General features: G+C 38.1%; 1 protein-coding gene across 2 annotated transcripts; it reads left to right on the top strand.

The window, feature by feature from the left end:
* Nucleotides 1-761: 761 nt before the first annotated feature.
* Nucleotides 762-13,145, top strand: LOC148652048 (ubiquitin-conjugating enzyme E2 U-like). Of its 2 annotated transcripts, XM_088598584.1 has the most exons (11): nt 762-835; nt 1,253-1,324; nt 3,954-4,035; nt 4,356-4,448; nt 4,556-4,653; nt 6,599-6,725; nt 7,326-7,410; nt 10,903-10,991; nt 11,209-11,305; nt 12,214-12,332; nt 12,844-13,145. In XM_088598584.1, exons 2-11 carry the CDS (start codon nt 1,259-1,261, stop codon nt 12,975-12,977), a joined length of 990 nt encoding a protein of 329 aa, XP_088454710.1. In that variant the 5' UTR covers nt 762-835; nt 1,253-1,258; the 3' UTR covers nt 12,978-13,145. The 2 variants fall into 2 exon arrangements, with proteins under 2 accessions (XP_088454710.1, XP_088454711.1); XM_088598585.1 differs by lacking the exon at nt 762-835 and having other exon boundaries at nt 3,829-4,035.
* The last annotated feature ends 9,935 nt before the right edge of the window (nt 13,146-23,080 follow it).

Below are 23,080 nucleotides of genomic sequence, written 5' to 3'. Positions count from 1 at the left end.
GAGAGGTCATGTTTATGCACATAGAAATATTACAGGATTGAAGAAGGTGCCATACAGATATTTTGCCACCCCAAAACACACGAGCACGAAAATATCTGTAGAGGTTTGAATGCAGCTGTGTCAGCATGCATTGGCTGTGAAGGAAAAAATAAAGTTTCATTTCGTGCTGAAAAGCTGACAGAAGAAATACTTCATATATTTTAATAATTTTTTCTGCTGTTGAGCCTTCTTTAGGTGTGAGTCACAGTTAATTCTATAATTTCTCATTTCTCCAAGTGGTGTCATAATGGTTACCATTCATCAACTGGGTGCTGTACTCCAGTGGAGGAAGTGGGTCCATTCATACATGTGAGGTGCACTGGGTTACTATGTGATGAATACAGACATCCATCCATTTTCTAGTGGCTTTATCCCATTCAGGGTCACGGCAAGCAACGGGTGCAGGGCAGACAAACAGACACAAACACACACTCACACCAGGGACAATTTTCCCCAGAGGTCAGTTATCTTACCAGGATGTCTTTGGACTGTGAAAGAGAACCAGAAAACACCAGGGCTAACCTTCGTGCCACAGTGCCACCCATAATTTCTATTTTTACTTAGATCACATACTACATTTTAACCACAATCTTTTAATCTGTAATATTTAGTTTATTTGATTTTTTTAATAAGGTATGTTAAATTGCAATACATGATAACAATAAGGGAGAGGATTTTTTTTATTTTTCATCTTCTGTCCACTAGATGGTAGCAAATAACTCCTTTAGTGGCTGCTTGTTGCTTGACAACAGGTCGTCGCAAACACGACGTCATTCCTTTATCAGGAACAGAAAAGGTAAGTAGTTTTAACGATATCTTTAAAAGAAATTCCCCACTCAGTCATTTTTTTTCAGCGGTTGTTTTTTCTTGGTATGGTCTTTGTGATGTCTTGGCATAAATCGAATTTGGAAAAATATGATTTTACAAACACCATGTGTTATCAACCTAAATACAGTTACAATACGTTGTTGTGCCTATTATATCATATTATATACAGAGATATATATCGTGAAATTACGATATTAAGTGGGAAAACGTTTTTATTTTATTTTAAATCCTTTTTAATTGTCTTGTACAATATATTTACATGTGCATATACAGTATATACAGAGATAAAACTGCGATATGGCTTTGGTTTTTTGTAGCTTTGTAACTTCGCTTTTTTAATCTATATTTATACTTCCTAATTTAATATATATCTTTATGAACTCAGGGTGACATGCACTCCAGATCTTATTTACTGTTGGAGAGAGAATATCTTGAGCAGCAGAAAGCCAATCTTTTTGTAAGTAGTATTTCTCTTACCTGTCCTGACTTGCATTGTTTATTCAACGAAGGTTAAAATATACGTGTGAATGTAGACATAGTTTTAAAACGGGAAGGGAAAGTGCAGATCACTTAATAGTTCCTTAGATCTATTTCCTTTTGAGGTTGGGTTGGATTTCTGTTAGTTCACCTCAAACCTTAAGGTTTCGGAGATTTGCCTGGAAATCAGATGCCGTCTTGTTTCCACCCATTGTGCTATGTTCTTTCTAAATTAGATGTGGCTCCAGATTTACTCCCGTACAAAATTAATTCACGGCCACTGAACTAAAAAGAAGCTTCCATGCTGGTCGTCTCAGTCTCAACAGTAATGTAAATGCAATGTAAAGCATTAAGGAGAACTAATGAATGGGAAACCCCCCTCCTACATTACCTGTCTCTGGAGCGTTTGCATAAATTAAAGTTCCATGAATTTGCCACATAGCCGCATATTCCTAAATAAGGGTTAAGTTAACTCCTCCAAACCTTGAGCGCACACACACACACAGATGGACAATGTCGACACACCACTACGATTGATATTGTAAAAAGAAACTGATTTGAGCTACTGTATTTAATCTCTGTTTCGGCAAAATGCAGGACAGGGAAATTCAGTTGCTAATTGAAGGATAACCAGATTATTTAGTCATTAGGTGTGAATCAGCGTTCTAACTCCATTGTTCATTGTTCATGAGCTGATGTTTGTGAATTAAGAATATTCAGTGATACAGTGCCTTGCGAAAGTATTCGGCCCCCTTGAACTTTTCAACCTTTTGCCACATTTCAGGCTTCAAACATAAAGATATAAATTTTTTATTTTATGTGAAGAATCACCAACAAGTGGGACACAATTGTGAAGTGGAACGAAATCTATTGGATTTTTGAAACTTTTTTAACTAATAAAAAAATGAAAAGTGGGGCGTGCAAAATTATTCGGCCCCCTTGCGTTAATACTTTGTAGAGCCACCTTTTGCTGCGATTACAGCTGCAAGTCGCTTGGGGTATGTCTCTATCAGTTTTGCACATCGAGAGACTGAAATTCTTGCCCATTCTTCCTTGCAAAACAGCTCGAGCTCAGTGAGGTTGGATGGAGAGCGTTTGTGAACAGCAGTTTTCAGCTCTTTCCACAGATTCTCGATTGGATTCAGGTCTGGACTTTGACTTGGCCATTCAAACACCTGGATACGTTTATTTGTGAACCATTCCTTTGTAGATTTTGCTGTATGTTTGGGATCATTGTCTTGTTGGAAGATAAATCTCCGTCCCAGTTTCAGGTCTTTTGCAGACTCCAACAGGTTTTCATCCAGAATGGTCCTGTATTTGGCTGCATCCATCTTCCCCTCAATTTTAACCATCTTCCCTGTCCCTGCTGAAGAAAAGCAGGCCCAAACCATGATGCTGCCACCACCATGTTTGACAGTGGGGATGGTGTGTTGAGGGTGATGAGCTGTGTTGCTTTTACGCCAAACATATCGTTTTGCATTGTGGCCAAAAAGTTCGATTTTGGTTTCATCTGACCAGAGCACCTTCTTCCACGTTTGGGGTGTCTCCCAGGTGCTTGTGGCAAACTTTAGACGAGACTTTTTATGGATATCTTTGAGAAATGGCTTTCTTCTTGCCACTCTTCCATAAAGGCCAGATTTGTGCAGTGTAAGACTGATTGTTGTCCTATGGACAGACTCTCCCACCTCAGCTGTAGTTCTCTGCAGTTCATCCAGAGTGATCATGGGCCTCTTGGCTGCATCTCTGATCAGTCTTCTCCTTGTCTGAGCTGAAAGTTTAGAGGGACGGCCAGGTCTTGGTAGATTTGCAGTGGTCTGATACTCCTTCCATTTCAAGATGATCGCTTGCACAGTGCTCCTTGGGATGTTTGAAGCTTGGGAAATCTTTTTGTATCCAAATCCGGCTTTAAACTTCTCCACAACAGTATTACGGACCTGCCTGGTGTGTTCCTTGGTCTTCATGATGCTCTCTGCGCTTTCAACAGAACCTTGAGACTATCACAGAGCAGGTGCATTTATACAGAGACTTGATTACACACAGGTGGATTCTATTTATCACCATCAGTCATTTAGGACAACATTGGATCATTCAGAGATCCTCGCTGAACTTCTGGAGTGAGTTTGCTGCACTGAAAGTAAAGGGGCCGAATAATTTTGCACGCCCCACTTTTCATTTTTTTATTAGTTAAAAAAGTTTCAAAAATCCAATAGATTTCGTTCCACTTCACAATTGTGTCCCACTTGTTGGTGATTCTTCACATAAAATAAAAAATTTATATCTTTATGTTTGAAGCCTGAAATGTGGCAAAAGGTTGAAAAGTTCAAGGGGGCCGAATACTTTCGCAAGGCACTGTACCTGATGTGAATTTCATGATATCGTCTGTGCGCCATTAGGTTGCCCATGGTTAGGTTAATAAAGTGGTTTGATATTGCCCTTATTTATCTCAAACTGATTTTTACCTATCCCTTTTCTGTTTGTTTATAGGTTTATAAATAAAAATGTTCTGTGGACCACTTGACAAATGGGAAAAAAAAATATTCTGTTCTGGTCTGTTTTAGGTCAAGTTAGCCATTTCATTAAAGGATGTGCATTATGTGTGTTTAATGCAGGGCATAGTAGCAGAACCAGTCAATGACAACTTGCTTGAATGGGTAGCTAAAGTAAGGGGGCTCAAGGATTCTCTATGGGAAGGTGAGGTACAGTGCATCTTCACTTTTGTATTATATGGCAGAATCTGTAGTTTTTACTTTGAGCAAAATTCAGGATATCATTAAAACAGCAAGCCTTGAGAATACAGGAGATGTTTAGTTATAGTGTGATATTAATACTTTGTCTACAAACATTAAAATACTAATGCATAAAAATGCCCTGGCATAGATTAAAATTAAGAGGCTGTGGCAAGTATAATGAAAAATCAAGCTATGAAAGAAGAAAAAAAAACATACTTCAATGTGACTATCGTAGTTTAATATTGTCATATATGCTAATGGAAAACATTTTTGCAACACAAGGTGGCACAATCCAGCTGTCCATACAGTACAGCGAAGACTACAACACTGTCCCACCTGTGGTGAGATTCAGCACTATCCCATTCCATCCCAACGGTATGCAACAAACCTATTTTACTGCTGTCCTTTTTTTCTTTTGGGGCTAGGAGAGGTGTTATTTTTTTTTACCTTTATAAAAATGCCTGTTACTTTCTCATGAAAAGTGAACAAGGACACTGGCCGGCCATGCATTAGCTTCCTGGATAATAAAGACGAGTGGGACTCAAGATTTTCACTCACCAGCATTTTGCTTGCAGTTCAGGTATGTAATATATTAACAGTTGCAACAAAGCCACAAAGAGAGCGTTTCTCTAACTTGCATTTGCATAATACCTTGGACCATTTAATCCAGAGGTGCTTAACTCAAGTCCTGTAGTGTGGAGGCTTCTCTGAAATCAGCCGCATCTTAAAGGCTATGAAAAGCTGTCAACCTGTTGTAGTTTAGCCAATAAATAATTCACCTGGAATGAAAACCTACAGACTTGTGTAACTGTCATTTAACCATGTTACGTATCACTAATAAAACCAGAAAGAAAGAGAGCTGATTTTAAATGTTGTGCCATTTACTGTATGCTGTTTGACCTGTTGCTCTAGGTTTCAGAAATCCTCATCTGTTTGAAAATCTTCATGTCCTCTTGATTCCCTTGGAGAGGCTTAAGCAGTGCCTCCCAATTACTTCCACTTACTTAAGATAAGATCACTTTATTGGCCATATTCAATTGCTTGTATTAGGAATTTGACTTTTCACATACCCCAACTTGCTCTCCATGAGACACACAGACAGGGAGAAAAGCTTGGGGTCAGAGCGCAGGGTCAGCCATTTATACGGCGCCCCTGGAGCAGTTGGGGTTAAGGGCCTTGCTCAGGGGCACAACAGAGTAGGATTCCTCTGCCGGACGTGGGTTACGAACCAGCAACCTTCCAGCCACAGGCGCAGATCCTTAGCCACAGGGCCACCGCACCGTCCCATATAAAAAAAAAAACGGAATTGAGTGGCAAAGAAAGGGCACCCACAATCACCCCTAAATCTCCTCACATTACTTAACTAAACCATAATTGTAACCCTTTCAGCTTATTCAGCCACTTAAAAGTTAGATATTTATTTATATCATGTAATTGTTTAAAGGAATCTTCTAACAATGTTTAGGAGCTGAACAGTCCCAGCTGTGAATGTTTGAAATGTTTGGAGAATGTGAGAAGGATTTCGGATTGATAAGTGTTGTCATTGAAAATAACATCCTAACATATTAGGTTATAGTGTCGTTTTAGCTGCACATGTTTTTTGTTATGGCAGACTAACAAGGACTTCACCTTGTGCTCATGTACAGTATATTTAATTTGTGTATACATTATTTTGCTTTTGTATTTCCCATATCTTTTATGGGAAAGGCTGAAGAATCTGTCAATAGTACATTTTCTTTAAAAACTTTCAGTGAGACAAAAGAACGTATGTTTACCAAAGAATGTGCACATATGGAGAGATGATCAGGCCGATGCTTTTTGGCAGAGGAAATGGGAATTCATATTTGGAATGTGGAGTGAATGTTTTGTAAAGGGGGTCTGATAGCATTTGGAAAGCTTTTGATCTCTTCTGTCTTTGAGTCCCAGGATTCTCATATGGAGTAAACCCATAATACTTGATGTTCTGGAATCTGAACGCATATTATCATCACAGTGTGGTTGTATGAAAAGAATGTATTTATAGCTGTCTAGATACAGTGTATTTTGAATGTGTGTACAGTCATTTTGCCGGTTTGAATTGTATAATACCATCGTATCGTGGTATGTTTCCTCCATAAATTAATTTTGTGCACACACTTACTTCTCGAATCAAGCCAGATATTGCAGGATTAAAGAAGCTTTTATAAATGCAGAGATGCATTTTGTTTCCGTTTCCATTTAATCCTGCTTTATTAGTGCACCAAATTTCCAAGTTGTATAGTGGTAGCTTCCTCTGTACCATGAATTACAGTCTATATGTTATCTTTTCCTCCACAACAGTACATATCAAGAACTTTTCTCAGTGTTGAGCTATATATTCTCTGATAGATTTAATACCAACTATTTTTTATCATTATTAATTTTCAATAAATTATATAAGAAAATCAACACTTGTGCAAGAACAAATCTGCCCTCAAACAACAATAGAGTTTAGTTTAGTACACGATTTGTTAGAAACTGAAGTCTTGCCTTAATGTTTTGTACAGGTAATGTTATCCAACCCAGTCCTAGAAAATGCAGTAAATCTGGAGGCTGCTGAAATGCTGAGGACCAGCCCATCATTATTCAGACAGGTGGTGTTAGACTGTGTCAGGAACAGCCGACAGCTGGAGAGTAAGAACCTTTGGAGCTTCTGATGGAAATGAAATATTGATAAGGCCTTGAAATTTTTATACGCTATCGGACTACAGCTTGTCAGTCTGCACACACGCCAAATTTTATGCCATATTACTGTTTTATCACTGGCAGAGAGGGAAATTAGATTTATTGATACTGTCCCCCAATTCACCGGAGTACTAAAAAACACAAAATAAAATCTACACAATATTACTAATATGTATCTGAATCGGAAAATACCTCATTAGCAGAAACAAAAACTGAAGCTACACCTCAGTTACTTTCTTGTAAAATCATAAACTTAATGAAAAAATTAATGAAAGATAAATCGTTGTTAATGAAGCATGCATGAGAGATATTGTTTTACCATATGGTGTTTTTCTGCCTCAAGGATAGAAAATAAGGAAGGAGCTATAAATACTGGAACTTTAATGGTTCCTGGTTTTTAATGGTTGTGAACTCCACTACTTCCAAGAATCTGAAGAACTCTGGAAGCATAGGATGAGGAAATTTGCAAGCTTGAAAAAATATCCCTTGTTAGATAGGGTGTGTTTTCTCATGTAAATTTGTAGCTGCAGTTTCTGTCTTTGCCTCTAGGTGGACACAGCATCCACGAAGATCTGGTTATGTCTCCATGTTTTCCAGGATTGGAAGGAGCAGAGAGTGGCATGGTGCATGTCAGGTGAGCAGAAAATGCAGTTGTTACACAGCTGTTTCTTTTATTGTCAGTTTTAAGAAAAAGAAACATAAAAATGTAACATACAACTCCACTAACAGCCTTTCACCTTCCCTTCAGATATTGGAGATATTCATAATGGTAAAAGTTACTTCGAAGTGATGATTCATCTACTGTAATAAACTCAGTCTTCCAGAACTTTCCATTGTTTAAAGTGCCCCCAACACACACCTGAAAACTCAGATGTGGACAGTCTTGAGTGCTATTATATTCCACACATAACAATGCATTAGAGCCCACATGGGGATTGTCTCTGATTGCTTCCATTTGTGTGAGCTGGCAAGAGTACAGTAGCTGGATGTAAAGATGTCTGCTGAAGAACACAGAGGGGCTTACTGGGAGAAGGAACGGTACTGGATTGAGTTGGACCAAAAGAATTACAAACAAGTCGCATGCCTGAATCTAGGCATATTTTCCACTCCGCTCCACATCAGCTTTATTTATTTCTGCTCCCATAAATATACTATTTCTTTGAATGTTTTCTTGCGGAGGTTTGATGTTATTATAACACTGTTGTCTAGTAAGTGCATTTGTACTGAAACAGTTTATTTTTATACTCTGTTTCACGTTTAGTCAACAATGTGAGTGAGAAAATGTAAAACTAATTCAGGATCAAACCTAAACATTCATACTCTACCCCATTAGATATATTTTTGCTTTTGCTTTTGTTGAGCTTATATTTGGAAAAGTTCAGTTATGCCGACAAAGTAAACTTAATGTGAACAAATTCAATGTGAAACATAAATGGCTTCAGCAGGGCTTTGTTAAAAGATAGAAGACACGAAATAGGATCGAATAAATGAAGGGTAGGAGTATAAGCTTTCAGGTTGTGTTGTAGGGCTTCACTCCTCAGAGAATCTAATCCTTCAACTTGGTGACATTTCAACAAGACCCTATTCTCATGAAGCATGAATAGTTATTGTTCAGGGGGATGACAGCAAGATGACCTTCAATTAAAGGACACCTTTGTCAGTGGATCAATCTCTGACCTAGGCCCTTGAAAATGTTTAAGTCAAGTGCCTCATCTTGTGCTGTTTCCTTCCCAGTCATTTTTGTAACTTCCCAGCATCAAGCTGTGAAATATACAGTATTTATTTGTCATTTCAGCTGTTTTCCCTTGAAGGGTAATCACAGACATTGCTCTGTTGATTAGAATGCATGTGGAGAGAACTAGAACTTTGTTGCATACAGAATAAAATCTTCACATAGCTTCTTATCACCTGTGTGTGTACAATTCTGCCTTTCCCATTATTTGACAAAATTATATCTGATATTAAAGCTAACAACATAGCTTTAATACCAAAATAGATTAGTACTATTTTGAAAACTGTACAAAACAATTCTACACACATATGAATAATAGCTGCTCGGTCTGGGAGTTTTCAACGTCTGCAACATGTGGAGCATGTGTGAAAAGCGCAACAAAACCCACTTCTTCCGAGAAAAACTGAAGGCACTACAGATGCAGGAGCTGAGGTGAAGGAACTGGCTAATCCCACATTCACCAAGGTATAAACCCCACGAACTAGAAGAGTGCCAGCACAGAGAAACTGATGAAGAGGTATTTGTCCCTTGTGAAAGGGAAAAGAATACAGTAGTCTGTCCTTTCACCATCTATAATGGCATGGAGGTGGACTGTGTAGACCTCGCAGTTTTAGATGGGAGCTCCCAGCTGACCTCCATCACTGCACCTTAAATCAGTGTCAGGGACATCAAAAACACAAGACAGGAGTAGTGGTGGTTAAAAACTATTGACAGGACCTCTGCAAGTGAGATATGCATTTGGCACCCTAAACCAACCATAGTCTTCCCCAAGCCAAGATGGCTATCCTTGTTTAAAGAGTAGCAGGTTCATAGCAAAGAAGGATCTTGTTGTTTATGTTGGTTCCATCACAAAAAAAAAATCAGACCTTCGAAACTAGTGGAAGAGCGGGATCAATTTAGTTTTTTTTTTTTCTGCCTGCACCTTGCAAAGGTTAGCACCTAAAAAATGTTGATCTCTAAATACAGCCCTCAGCTGAAGACACAGTGTGCCGAAAAAGGCTTGGGCTTTCTTGGTGGCTGTGCACCCTTGTATGGCAAAGGTTATTTGTGTAGACATGGCAGATTACAAATGCACAAAGTCAGCTTGAGGCAAGGCTCTGCACAGAAATTCAAAGCCATTCAAACTAGAATGAAAGGGGGGAGGATCCAAAGAAAATCTGCAAGGGAGGTACACCAGGAATAGAGTCAAGAACAGACCCCAGAGGGAAAAACACAATATCAAAGGACCAGGTAATTAAATGCTTATACCTAAGCACTAGGACTACTTGGAACAAAACGCAAGAACTAGAAGCTACTGTGTTAGCATGTGATTATGATGTAATTGGAGTCACAAAAAGATGGCTAATAATGGATGGCGATGGTGAAAAATACAGCAATAATGGATACACAGCATTCTGAACAGACACAAGAACCATTCGGGAACTGTGATCATAGTAGAAAGCAGTGACTCAAATAACTTAATATGCCAATTAAGAAAAATGTAAGGAGAAAGAAAGCACATTTTAAAAGTGATTGAAAAGAAAATAATTACTTTAAAGAAATGGGAGTTTGATCAATTGCATGCACAGATAAAAAATATATTGTAAATTAGGAACTATAAGGGAAAAAAGATTATGGTAAAGTAAAGGAGGCTTAAATACTTGGGTTTTTTTTCAGTTTTGCAACAGCACAAGAACAAGTAAAGGATAAAGTAAAATGTCTCAGAGATCTTGATTAACTACTCACCACAAAACTGCTGGATGAGATCCTTGGTTCATTTACAGAAAAACAAGCATATGAGCTACATGTAGATAGGCCAAATGGACTCTTCTTGTTTGTAACCTTTCTTATGTTCCTGTGTTCAAAGTCCTCTAATAATATACTCACACTGCATGATTTTCTTCCTAGACACTTTTTATGTAGGAATGACAGGGAAATTGTGAAATAACGGTAGACAGTGAAGAGAACTAAGAAACTTTAAACAGCCAGTCTTTTCCATTCTCCATTCTGATGATAAAAGGTCAAGTGGTCTCCTCTTTGTGATGTCACGAGCTATATTACTGTAGTAACTGATTTGTAAGTCATGAAATGTTAAACTCATGGGGCTCACTGTAGACAGACAGAGCCTTTTATGTACTTTACATACAAAGGAGAAAGATTGATTGCTTGGAGACAATATCTCAATGTTTTATCTGAAACGGTAATTGAAAGTTAAGTATCTCAATATGTTATCTGAAAAAGGTAATTGAAAGTTAGGTTTAGAAGTACATAACTGTACTCTTTATTATGTGCCCACAGTTAATGGTCTTTTGGGTTTTTATTTTTAAAGCTTGATTTATCGCTGCTTGTTTAACTCTCACATGCCACATTACTGTAGCAACAGACTATATTTTCTTTGTTTGTTTTTTCTTTCAGAAATGTCAAAAGAATCTCTTTTGAAGAATATTTGAAAACCTGGTCTGGGATTGCCACATCAAAGGCATCACAAAATCAGAAAAATCCATGTAATGTATATAAACATAACATACATTAGAATTTAATGGTTGTTATTTTTCAACTTTTAAATCATATTACATTTGTGTGTCTTTCCAAATGTAGTTTTATTATACATTAATCTAAACTGTGTAAAGAGTAGTGATTGAATTATAATTTCTGTTATTATGTATTGCAACAGATTTGTCAACAGCAGATTAGTCATAAGGCGCATGTGCTTTTTTCCAGTGCTGGAGGAACTGCTGTGTGACCCATACTTACATGCAATGCACTATGGACTCCAAGGGACAGGAATACTGGAGGAAGCTCTAGCACAGAATGAAGCGTAAGAACCAATATAACTTAATTATATGGCAGTCAGGGAGTAGTAACAGCACCTTGTGAGATCGGAAAGTGTCAAAGTCCCTTGTCTGATACTGCTAGGGCCATCATGGCCTTTTAAGACTGCTTAGTCTCAAATAAAACATGCAGTTCAAATCTGGGAAACTCCTGTCACACAGGAGATGAGTGTGATAAAGGCACATTGTTAGAAGACTTGATACACAACCATACAAAACTAATTTTGTCACAAAGGGACAATTGGACAGCAGTGTTACCTCCTCTCAGGAGTTAAGCAAGGCTGGAGCTGCCCAGTATGGTAATAGGAAACTTCTACTGTAATTAAAAGCAGGTTGCTGCTGTGTTGGTAGACGTGTAGGTGACACTCCTCCCTCTGAGCCAAAATGATTAAACCATTACCCCAAGATGGTGAAGGGACATTTTGTCATCCTTTAGAGACATAATACTGAGATCCTGGCTACTTGTCATTAGAAATCCCATTGCACTATCTGGCCTGTCTAGATTGCCCTTAATTCTCTTGTGAAGTGAATAGTGTGTTGTGTAGTGTCACCGCTAAAAGATAATGGCTTTTGTACATTACCCAGGTGGATGCTGTATTTAAGTGATAACTGCGGCAGGTCCGCTCCTGTACATGAAGTGCTTTGGGTTCCTTTGGGATTAAAATCAGTATAGAAATGCAAGCATTCATTATTCCATAAGGCTTTAGTAAAATAATGATATAACACTTAATAATACCAAACCTTGGTTTGGCTTTGAATGTGATATTTTTTATAATATTATTATTATTGAGGAGTTGTGTTTTATCAAAATCAATTAACATCTATTCACAAGACTAATACATGTATAGCAGATGTTGCCGATGTGTCTGTCTTCAATGGCACTGTTTCTTCACAGGTTTAAAACCATCATGTATGGACCTGCTGAAAAGTCAAAGAAATCTCAGATCACAGTAGATGAAAAGCTAGCAAGAATTCACCAAATGAAAAGAGTTTATCTGCTAAAGAGAACACCAGGTGAGCTCAGCGGGGCACTCCCTCCACGCACAAATCTTGACCTGCATATAATAAATGCTATGTATTCTACAGAAATACAAAAGCTGACTACAAATAGCATCACTAAAGTTTAGTTGAGACATATCAGCAGCTCTCCACATGACATCTAATGAAACTTGCCTGGCAGCTAAACTACACAGTCTTTCGGAGGTTACTGGTATCCAACCAGCCTCTCTATTCTGAGAAGCAGCTGTATTGTTCTGCTGTCTGGACATGTGCCGTAAACATGTTGCACTGGCATACCTCTTGAAGTGGCAGCCCAAACCATGTTTCCTTTTTGAGTTTCAAAAACAAAATGTTAATCGCTGTCTCTCCAAGTCCAGATATCTGTTATTTGTCTTAAGTCATAAGGAAAAAATAGTTGTTGTTTTTTTTTAAAGAAATTGCGTACTTTAATTTGCACAGTCCAGCAGAGGTTTTACCGTGTCTAACACAAGGCTCTTGTTTTGTGATGGTGCGTCTTGCTACTAAGAGGCCGTCACTCATCTTCAGTCGTCACGGGACACTCCCTCCAGCCTACAAAGAGAGGAGCAGTGGGAGAGGGAGGTGGACAACTTGGTCGCCTGGACGAACTCTCTTTCATTGGAAGAGCTGGAGGAAGACTGAGCAGCAGAAAGCTCAATTCCAGCAAAACAATGGCAGCAATTAAAACCACAAAACCACCTCAGAAGTAACATATGGCATATCTGCTTTTTATAACTTGATTTTTTTTTAATACAGTTTACCATGTCACAGGCATGCTAGCAATAATAAACAGGTAACAGCTCCACTCGGTTTGCGTGACCATAGTGTATGTTATTGAACAGTTAGCCCGTTAAGTCAATGCAATTCAAAGGTGGAGGAAAAGTGTAAGTTAAAAAAAAAACAAAAAAGGAAAAGGAAGGAGAAGAGTACAAACTTATTTCCTCCGAGCTAACTTTTTATATATCTGCCTTTAATTGTGAGCTAGGTCAACTTGTGTTCCCCTGGGGCTGACAAAAAAGCCACTTGATTACAAAAGCAGTTTTTGCTGTGTTTATCCATGGACTTGTTTGGGTTCCCTGCTTCTTAGATCTTTTGAATTGTCCATAATAAATCCTGAGCTGGAAATGTTAGACAGGCGAAGCACTCACAAAAGCAATGAAGAATAAACAAACATTTTTGGCGGTTCGGCTTACTGATGACGGTTTAGTCACTTGCAGTTGATGGATCCCAGAGACATGTTTCTGAAAGGAATTAAACCATAGCGGCAACATGGCTGGTTAATGTTTTCCATGTGCTTGAAGACTTTCTGGGTGAAAAAGTGCCTCCTAGATTGCATCCTGTGTCTGTTTCCACTCAGTTCCCAAATATTTTTTTCTTTTTTCTGAGCCCCTGTTTCTAAGTTTAAAAAAGGAAAAGATTTAAAAAAAACATTGAGAGTTACTGTATGAAACCTAACCTTGATGGATGCAGATATAATTGAACCCTGTCCTGCCTTTAAATCTAAATACTGCTTAAGAGATGTGAATTTGGTCATCCTATTTTATTTACCTTGATTCAACAATGTGTTCTACAAACTGCTGACTGTACTCTGATCTTCTTTTGTTACCTAATCTCCTTTGATGTCTTTACTTCCTGTGTCCAGCTGAAGCATAATGAACCATGATGCACTCTTCATCGAACAATGAGCAAGACACACAAAAGGGGGACACTAATAACTGCTCAATGTTTTAATATGAGGAAATAATGATAATTCAGAAGCTCAATATTCCTGGAGATATGGTTAATATCCTGCTGTCTTTAAGATAACTCTTGAACAATTCTGTGTTTATTCATGTTGTCTGCCATTTTGAAACAACACAGATCCACTAAATGTATACTGAAAGAATTTAAACAACTGTCCACAGGATAGTTTTAGGAAGACTGCCATGTATACTGTATATATACTGTCATATATGATTAAATGGAACAGTGTTTTTCAGTATGCTTAATAAAGGCCCATTTTGTGGCAGTCATCCTAGGCCAAAAATATAAAATGGGCATTAAAGCACTCTTATTATTGTTCATATGTTCCGTAATTCCATGCTGTTAATACAAAAACATTGTGCTTTTGGTAAATGAATCAATCTCAGCCATTGAGCTGTAGGGTTTGAGTGAAAATACTGCATTTATTGTTTTCTAAGTAATAAAGTGATAAAAGATATTACTATCTAACTCTTATAAAATAATTCTTATAGCATCACTACGTTCTCTCAGAAGAATCACACAGATTTGATTGGCAAAGCACCAACAGTTTAATCCAGACGCACTTGAATCTGTAAGGCGATAAATTTACACACTTGTTCAGTAAGCTCAGGTAATTCATATAATGGCTATGGATGTGCAACATTTAGGTACATATTCATATGACTAGTATATTACATTTATATAGAAAACAAAGGCTCTTTGCAATATAAAAGTTATAAAAAGTAAATTTATTTTATTAACTTTTTAATTGGTATGCTGAAAGACTTGGACTTTGTGGTGTTTCTCTTGAGGAAAAAAGTGGTAATGTAGAATTAAAGTTTTGTGAAAATGACTCTTCATATCTAGGTTGTGAAAATCTTTCCTTGGCGGCACAGTGGTTACCATTACTGTCTTGCAGCTCTGGAGCCCTGGGGTTTTTTCTGGAACTGAGGTGCTGTCTGTGTGGACCTTGTATGCTTTCCATGTGTTCACATGGGTTTCCTCTGGGTGTTCTGGTTTCCTCCCACAGTCCAAAGACACATTGGTAGGTTAATTGGCTTCTGGGAATATTGAGTGTGTGTGTCTGCCCTGTGCTAGACTGGTATCACGTCCAGGGTGTACCCTGCATTATGCCCGTTACTTGCCGAGATGATTATTTAGTTTATAACAAATCTCTGGGAGGGGTGACAACAGCCGAGTTCAGTCAGCCTCAGCTGTAATTTATAATCAATCCAGACATCATTCCCTCACCTAAACATTATAAATACTATATGTAATATCCTTCTCTCCCTCGTAAACATCTTTTTGCATCCCTCCTTGACCTCATCTCCACTGCTGCTGCACTTTGGTCACTCCTCACTCTGCTGGGTCTCCCAGCCTCCTTGTCCTACTGTATAATAATAATAATAATAATAATTGCTTACACTTATATAGCGCTTTTCTGGACACTCCACTCAAAGCGCTTTACAGGTAATGGGGACTCCCCTCCACCACCACCAATGTGCAGCATCCACCTGGATGATGCGACGGCAGCCATAATGCGCCAGAACGCTCACCACACATCAGACTAGCCCACAGCCAAGCAGGTTAAGCCAAATTAAACTTAAACACTCAACAGACTTTTTAATACACCTCATCCTTGAAATTGTATTCCTAGTGGAACTTTGTATTTGTTGTGTCTAGTGACCTTAAAAAGCATGGATAAATTTGAGGTTTTAAATATGGTACCAAATCACTCCCTGTCTCTACATTTTAACTAGTATTTTTCTGTTTCTAAGTAAAGATAATGTATGCAAAGATTGCTGCATACACCCCACAATGGGGTTTATAAAATATTAAACATAGAACAGAGAGTAACATGATGTCTACATATCTATTTAGATGCGAGAGATATGTGAATTAATATTAAGCATTACCTGTCATCGGTAGTGGAAGTCAGGAGCAAAATATGTAACAGATTTCAGTGAATTTGCATACTTCTGAAATGCTACTGAATTCTTTCATGTTTTCCCCCTCATTAATTTCTTTGATTCATTAAAAAGGTTTCTGTATTATAAGAAGTGAAAAATAATTGCATCCTAACACCCAGTGCCCATTATCAGCTTCAACCAGGAGGCAGGTAGAAGCAGTAATCATCTCTGGCTTGTTTGTAGCTCTGCACACTTTCAAGTTGTGATGTCAAGGCACATTCTCGGCAATTTTAAATATATCTAGAAATAGAAATAGGTTTCTGCTGGGAATCAGCTTAGCCTTCAAAGCTCGCTACACTGCTAAATTTTGATGTTAGGAAGGGGGGGAGGATAAAAAAGGTTGCGGTTTTATGCAGCTGTTAGGTGCCCAGACATCACGTTGCCATGGAAACTGTGCATGTTCTAAACTTTTCTGAGATGCACAGATAATACTTGAGACACTTGGCTTGAATAGTTTTGTCTAATGGAGTCCAAGCAATACAGCCGATCAGTTTTTTTTTTATTGGAAAATGGCTCATTTCCTTTATTATCGTGATAATCTGCATGTGATGATTAGTTTTATATTAATATGCTTGCAATCCAATCATATATTTGCACACTGCATTTTAATGACTGGTGTTAAACAGCAAAGATGAATCTCTGCTGACATTGGTGGTGGTGTCTCCTGGATTGCTCTTATAACTCCATTGTCATGACTGTTATTTGCTTTCTCAATTAGCTTGCCTTCAATCAGAGGTGGAATGTTCTGTGTGCTCTGTCTACACTATCTCTGTCTGCAGACCTCATTAGGGTCTGGTAACATGACCCTTTTGCAAACACACGCTGGCAGATGAAACTGTTTCAAGGAATGTGGCAGGAGAGTGGGGTCAGTGGCCCAGCTTTTCCTCGAGATGGCTTGTGAATTCACACCCCAGGCCCACAATTTGTCACACCGAAAGCCAAAAGGCAACACATTCCAAGATGTCATGCAGAAATGTAGGGGAGACCAAGTGAAAATAGAGAAACAGTACATTTAATCGGCAAAGCTTTCTTAATAGGGCTGAAGAGCTGTACGTCAGCGATCAGTTCTTTTCTGTTGGACAATCAGCTGTGTTAAGAACTTTGCGTGTGTCTTGAAGGTATGCTCAGGATGACAGGCATGAGTACAGATCAACTCCTTGTATCTTGAACGAGTTAATTCATTGCATCATTTTACCACACTTACAGTCACAAATTTTAATTAACGGAAATTTAGTTTGCTGAAAGCTATGCTTTGATAAAATTAGGGTTAATAATATAGATATATAATTGATATATGAAATATAACTATATATAATGATTGATTGGATTTGTATGAAACCTTTCATCCCATATGATCCCAAAGCACTTTATATATAGCAGCTGATCCGCCCCATCCACCACTAAGGCACCCATCTGGGTTATGCATGGCTGCCATTATGTGCCAGTAGACCCACTACATAGCAGGGAAGTGAGGTCTTTCTGCACCAGTGAAACTGTAGCGAGGCCAGAGCTTTTAACATCATTTGTCTTATGTGCTGTGTTATAGGATCGTTAATGAGAAAAACAGTCAGAACCTCAGGACCAACATCTAAACCATGGGACACGACCTCCCACAGCACAAGTATAAAAGGCCATTGGTGTTTTGGAAATTCCAGTCCAGAGGGAAGAATATCACCTCCAGATCTGTCACAAAAACACTATTCACAGAAGCAGCAATCTTGTCTTCCATCTTAGTACCAATCAAGCTCCTTCTTGTTTGATTTCTGAAACCTGATGAGATCAGGCTGGAAGGTGGTAATGCTGCAGTTGTACTGTCATTAAAAGCTAAGTTCTTTGTTGGTATTTCTGCTTTTAAAAATAAAACATAATTTAACTCTCAAATGAATAAGAGTTATCCAATATTTGTCTTCCACTTGACTCTCTAACGAAATTGTACTATTGTTCTTATAATTACAGATAGTAATAGTTGTAGAGACCAAAGCGGACCCTTCAAATGTTTGTCTTAATGGACATTGGTGTACTGTAACCCATACAAGACAGTGTCACTTTTCTTATCGAGAAACATTCTGTCCGTATCAGATTTTTGCCATATTGTCTTTTCTTACTCCACCAATTCGTATTAACAGTGGCAATAGGCACTTTTGTCCTATATTTATCTTCAACGTTTAGATCTTGGGTAATTTATTCACAATTAAGATTTTAAAAATCAAAACATTTTTCAAATAATTTATCTCACAGAACCAGGTGGCTTTGTGGATCTGCAGTTTAATTAAAATTATGCAAATAAAACTCTGTAAGACAAACCCTACACTAGTAACCAAGCTGAGAGCACAGTTGCATATAATGATATGCAGCTGAGCACTCAGCTCATATTGTATTTTCTATAATAATAATAATAATAATAATAATAATAATAATAATTAATTGCTTTTACTTGTATAGCGCTTTTCTGGACACTCCACTCACAAGTGCTTTACAGGTAATGGGGACTCCCCTCCACTACCACAAATGTGCAGAATCCACCATAAAATGTCACATTATCTGTATATGGTCAATTGTTGTTAATTTTTTTGTCCTGAATCTGCCCCACTGTAGTTTAAGTTACCCTAGTTTAACAGATCTTTTTCATCTGCGTCCTGATTTGTTTTTTTCATATTCCATATTGTCTGTGCACCTTTTAACCGTCTGGAGCTCAAACCTGAATGATTTATAAGTAATTTATAAGTGTTCTTTGTCTTCTTTTACTAGAATATTTTAAAGATTTAAAAATATATATTTTTACTGTAGCAGCTTGATCTGTGGCTCTTATGTTGCACTGTCAAGTCTGGGATGGCTATCTCACTAGCTAACTGTGACAGAACTTTCAGCACAGAATTGGCACATTGTTGCTGGGGTAGGATTAATCTCTGGTAAATAGCAGGCTTGCAGTGTCGTCGGTGAGATCCACACTACTCTTCCCTGTCATGGCTAATTCTCTAGGCAGGTACAGTGGAGCTTGCAACATCTCAAGTGACAGTGTCAGTGCTAGAGGTTGTGTCACAGGAGCGTTTTTGTGATATCATTCTCTCATGAGAAGTACTGGAGTTGCTGCTAGAAATTCAAGTCAGTAATAACCAGGTACATGATGTACTGGGCTCCCAATATCCAAATTGAGTGAGTAAAGAAAATAATTGGCTACATTAACAAGGATAGCTTGGTAGTGCTGGGGTCTTGGGTTCAATTCCAGACTTAGGGTGTTAGCTGTGTGGAGTTTGTATGTTCTCCCTCTGTTTGCTGATTGTTGATTTTGGTTTCCTCTGTAAGTCCAAAAACATAGTAGGTATATTGGCTCTGATATGTATGCTTGTGTGTACCCTCTGATGACTTCATGTCCAGTCCAGGGTGTATCAGGGTGTCTGCCCATTGCTTGCTGTGATAGGCTCCCTGTGACCTTTTATTGGATAAAGTGGTTAGAGAATGGATGGATGTATTAACCTTTATTGGATTTTTGTCTAAAGAATGTGCAAGAAAGAATGTTCTGTCCCTTTAACAGAACACAACACACTATACGAAGAAGCTGTATTGAAGCATTTGAGTCTCCTAATAAGGGTGGAGTATTTAAAACAAAACAATTTAATAAAGCTATAAAATACAGTAAAGGCAAAATACCGCATGTGAAATTATAGATTTGTTTAGGTCCGTGTGATAGTGCAAATAACTCAAGAAGCATAAAAAAAGCAGAGACATTTAATAAAATCTGGTTCATGCTGGAGGGATACTCAAAAACAAGTCATAGTATTCACAATTAGAAAAATAAGGATAAATAGAATTGTATATCACTTTATGCACTATTTCACCCACATTTGTATGGTGGACAAACCAATAAATGTGTCAAATATGAGACATTATATAACAAGTAAGGTGATACTTGAACCAGCTTGATCAGTCACATAGAATTTTATGATGGCGGATCCCCAAGACAGCAGATTTGCTTGCTTTTCATCTGGCTTTGGACAAAACGCTACTGAAGGAGACACAGAAATCCCAGGCTGGTTGGTGCATTGAAATAATAACTGATAATTACTAATTACTGAGTTTGGAGTTTTCAGAATAGCATGAAGAGAAAAACACCAGGAGTGTCAAATGCAGCATTGTCTTAATCAGCTGTGAACAACAGGGATTTATTCATAAAACGTTTATGTTGAATTTTAACCTAGGTTATTCATTAAAGTACTACAGGCTATCTACATTCCAGAAAGGTAATAAATTAATTAAAAGACTTAAATTAAATGTAATTTAGGTATTTTGTGTACCTAAATTACCATTTAATACTGGAGTATTGGAGTTGCTGCTGTAAATCCTGCTGTAAGTCAATAACAACTGGGTATGTGACATTTAAGGCTCCCAATATCCAAATTGAATGATTAGAAAAAACAATTGGCTGTATTATTTACAATTGTATGCAAAAGTTTGGGCACCCCTGGCCAAATTACATATTTTGTTGATTTTCTAAGTGAAATGAAGTTAACACAACCTCTAACGGGCTTTCTATTCCTGCTTTAGGAATTATTTCCCCACTCTTCCTTGCAGCATGCGTCTAGTTCAGAAATATTCTTAGGTTGTCTTGCATGCACTGCATGTTTGAGATAATATTCATGAGTTTTAATAATATTCAAGTCTGGGGACTGTGAAGGCAATTCCAAAACCTTAATCTTTCATTTCTTGAAGTAGTTTATGGTTTATTTGAGGTACGTTTTGGATCATTGTCTTGTTGTAATATCCAACCTCTTTTCAGCTTCAGTTTCTTCACTGACTGTGGAACATTAGCTTCCAGGATTTGTTGATACATAGTAGAATCCATTCTTCCCTCTACCCGCACAATATTTCCTGTACCACTGGCTGCCACACAACCCCAAAGCATAATAGATCCACCCCCATGCTTAACAGTTGTCAAGGTGTTCTTTTCTTCAAATGCTTCTCCTTTTTTTCTCCAAACGTACCTTTGGTGATGGTAGCCAAAGAGTTCAATTTTTACTTTATCAGACCACAGCACAACAAAACACCTCTGGCTTATCTAAGTGCTGTGTTGCATACTTCAAACATTGACCTTTGTGATGAGATCGCAGGTAAGGTTTCCTTCTGATGACTCTTCCATGCAAATCATGTTTGTGTAAGCAATGCTGCACAGTGGACCGGTGCACCACTACTCCTGTGCCAGCTAAACCTTCCTACAGATCCTTTGCATTGATATGAGGGGTTTGCTTTGGATTCCTGACCAGTCTACGAGCAGTTCTATCTGAGATTTTCCTTGGTTTTCCAGATCTTGTCTTGACTTCAACAGTTCCCCTTAACTTCCATTTCTTAATGACATTTCGGACAGTGGAAATAGCAAGCAGGAAGCATTTAGATATCTTTTTATAGCCTTCCTCTGCTTTGCAAGGCTCAATTATCTTTATTTTCTGATCCTCAGTCAGCTGCTTAGAGGAGCCCATGGTTGTTGAGTGTAAGCACAACACCCTGAGAGGTTCGGAAGAGTCAGAGAATTTCTTAAGCTCGGGAATTGTCATCACTTGACTTAGATTAAGGCCTAATGGGTCAATTAAGTTCTCATACCTTATAAAAAAATAACACTAGTGGATCAACTGGAAGGGTGCCTGAACTTTTGCACATGCCACATTTACTGTTTTATTTTTTTCAATCTGTTAAATTCAGCAAATAAATATTAACTGTGCATTAAAATTTGCAGAAATCTGTCAATTTTAAGTTTGTTCGCTGCAGAGGTTGTGTTAACTTCTTTTCACTTAGAAATTCAACAAAACGTAATTTGGCCAGGGGTGCCCAGACTTTTGCATACAACTGTAGGGCAGCTTGGTGGCATATTGGTGAGAATTGTTTCCTTGCAGCACTGGGGCCCTGGGTTCAATTCCAAACCTGGGACTCTATTTGTGTGAGGTTTGTATGTTCTCCCCATGTTTGTCTGTTGTGTTAATTGGCTAAATGACCCTGTTGTGAGTTTGTGTCTGTGTCTGCCCTGTGTTGGACTACCTTTCCATCCAGGGTGTCCTACCTTGTGCCTGTTGCTTGTTGGGATAGACTCCTAACCCCCTGTGACCCTAAACTGTACAAAGTGGTTTGAAAACGCATGGCTAGATAATGACAGGGGGCTTCCATTATATTCCATTGTTCTTTTTTTTCTGGTTTCTGTCTTTGAGGCTTGGAATTAATGATCTCCCGGTCCTGCAGTTTTGAATTGTTTTGCCTGATGGAGAAATTTCACACCATTGATTGTATTGCCACAGTATGTAGAAGCAGGTAACAAAAAGTTATACCATGAACAGCTGATGAGTAGCTGGACTTTGTATAGCCCCAAATAAGTTTCTAATTCATGCCTAACTGAACATCATACCACACTTCTCAATAACAGTTTCTGAAAAGATAACCTTTAATTGCAGGGGAATAAAACAGTTTTGTCAACAACTACAAACTTGGTCCACACTGTAGTTGAAAAGAATAATCAGCCTCACACCACTAGACCAAAGAGATGTTTCTGGATCACAAAACAGATGCGTGTAGGCGGTCTAGAAGAAGAAATTATATGAAAGGGGTGCTGTTTAAATGCTTTTGCAGAACTGTGGGGGAGGCTCATCTGCCAATCTATAAAAAGCACCTCATAGTGGTGTTTTGTTTAATTGTTTTTTTAATGCTTTTTTAATTTTATCTTCTACAGAATCACTGTCTGAGGTCCATCTGGGTCTTTCAGGTTCTCCATACACCTTCCAAGAAAACCTCTTATGCTTTCAGGGTTATGGAATCTGAATATTTAGAGAATATTTTTAGATTTATCAACATTTCTGCTGGGTTTTGCCTATCTTCAAATGCTATCAAGATTCTGCATCCATTCTGGGGTGTCGGGACAGCTTTCTTGAAGGAAAACTGCACTTAAAGCCAACCAGAAATGTGAGTGTGTGTTGATTTTATTCTTATTTTTATGGACCAAGGGAGGTGGCTGACTCAATGTGCTATCTTTGCCCAGAAAGCCAGGCTTTCAAGAACTGTTCTGGCATAGGCAATGTT

The sequence above is a fragment of the Lepisosteus platostomus genome, chromosome 11, assembly GCF_059453375.1.
Source record: "Lepisosteus platostomus isolate fLepPlt1 chromosome 11, fLepPlt1.hap1, whole genome shotgun sequence".
Lineage (NCBI taxonomy): Eukaryota > Metazoa > Chordata > Actinopteri > Semionotiformes > Lepisosteidae > Lepisosteus > Lepisosteus platostomus.
This window is presented reverse-complemented; position numbering and strand designations above follow the sequence as displayed.

Coding starts and splice junctions, on each gene's coding strand:
- LOC148652048 (XM_088598584.1), top strand. CDS start 1,259: ATGCACTCCAGATCTTATTTACTGTTGGAGAGAGAATATCTTGAGCAG. Junction 7,411..10,902: donor AGTGGCATGGTGCATGTCAG/GTGAGCAGAAAA, acceptor TTTTTCTTTCAG/AAATGTCAAAAGAATCTCTT. Junction 11,306..12,213: donor GCTCTAGCACAGAATGAAGC/GTAAGAACCAAT, acceptor GTTTCTTCACAG/GTTTAAAACCATCATGTATG.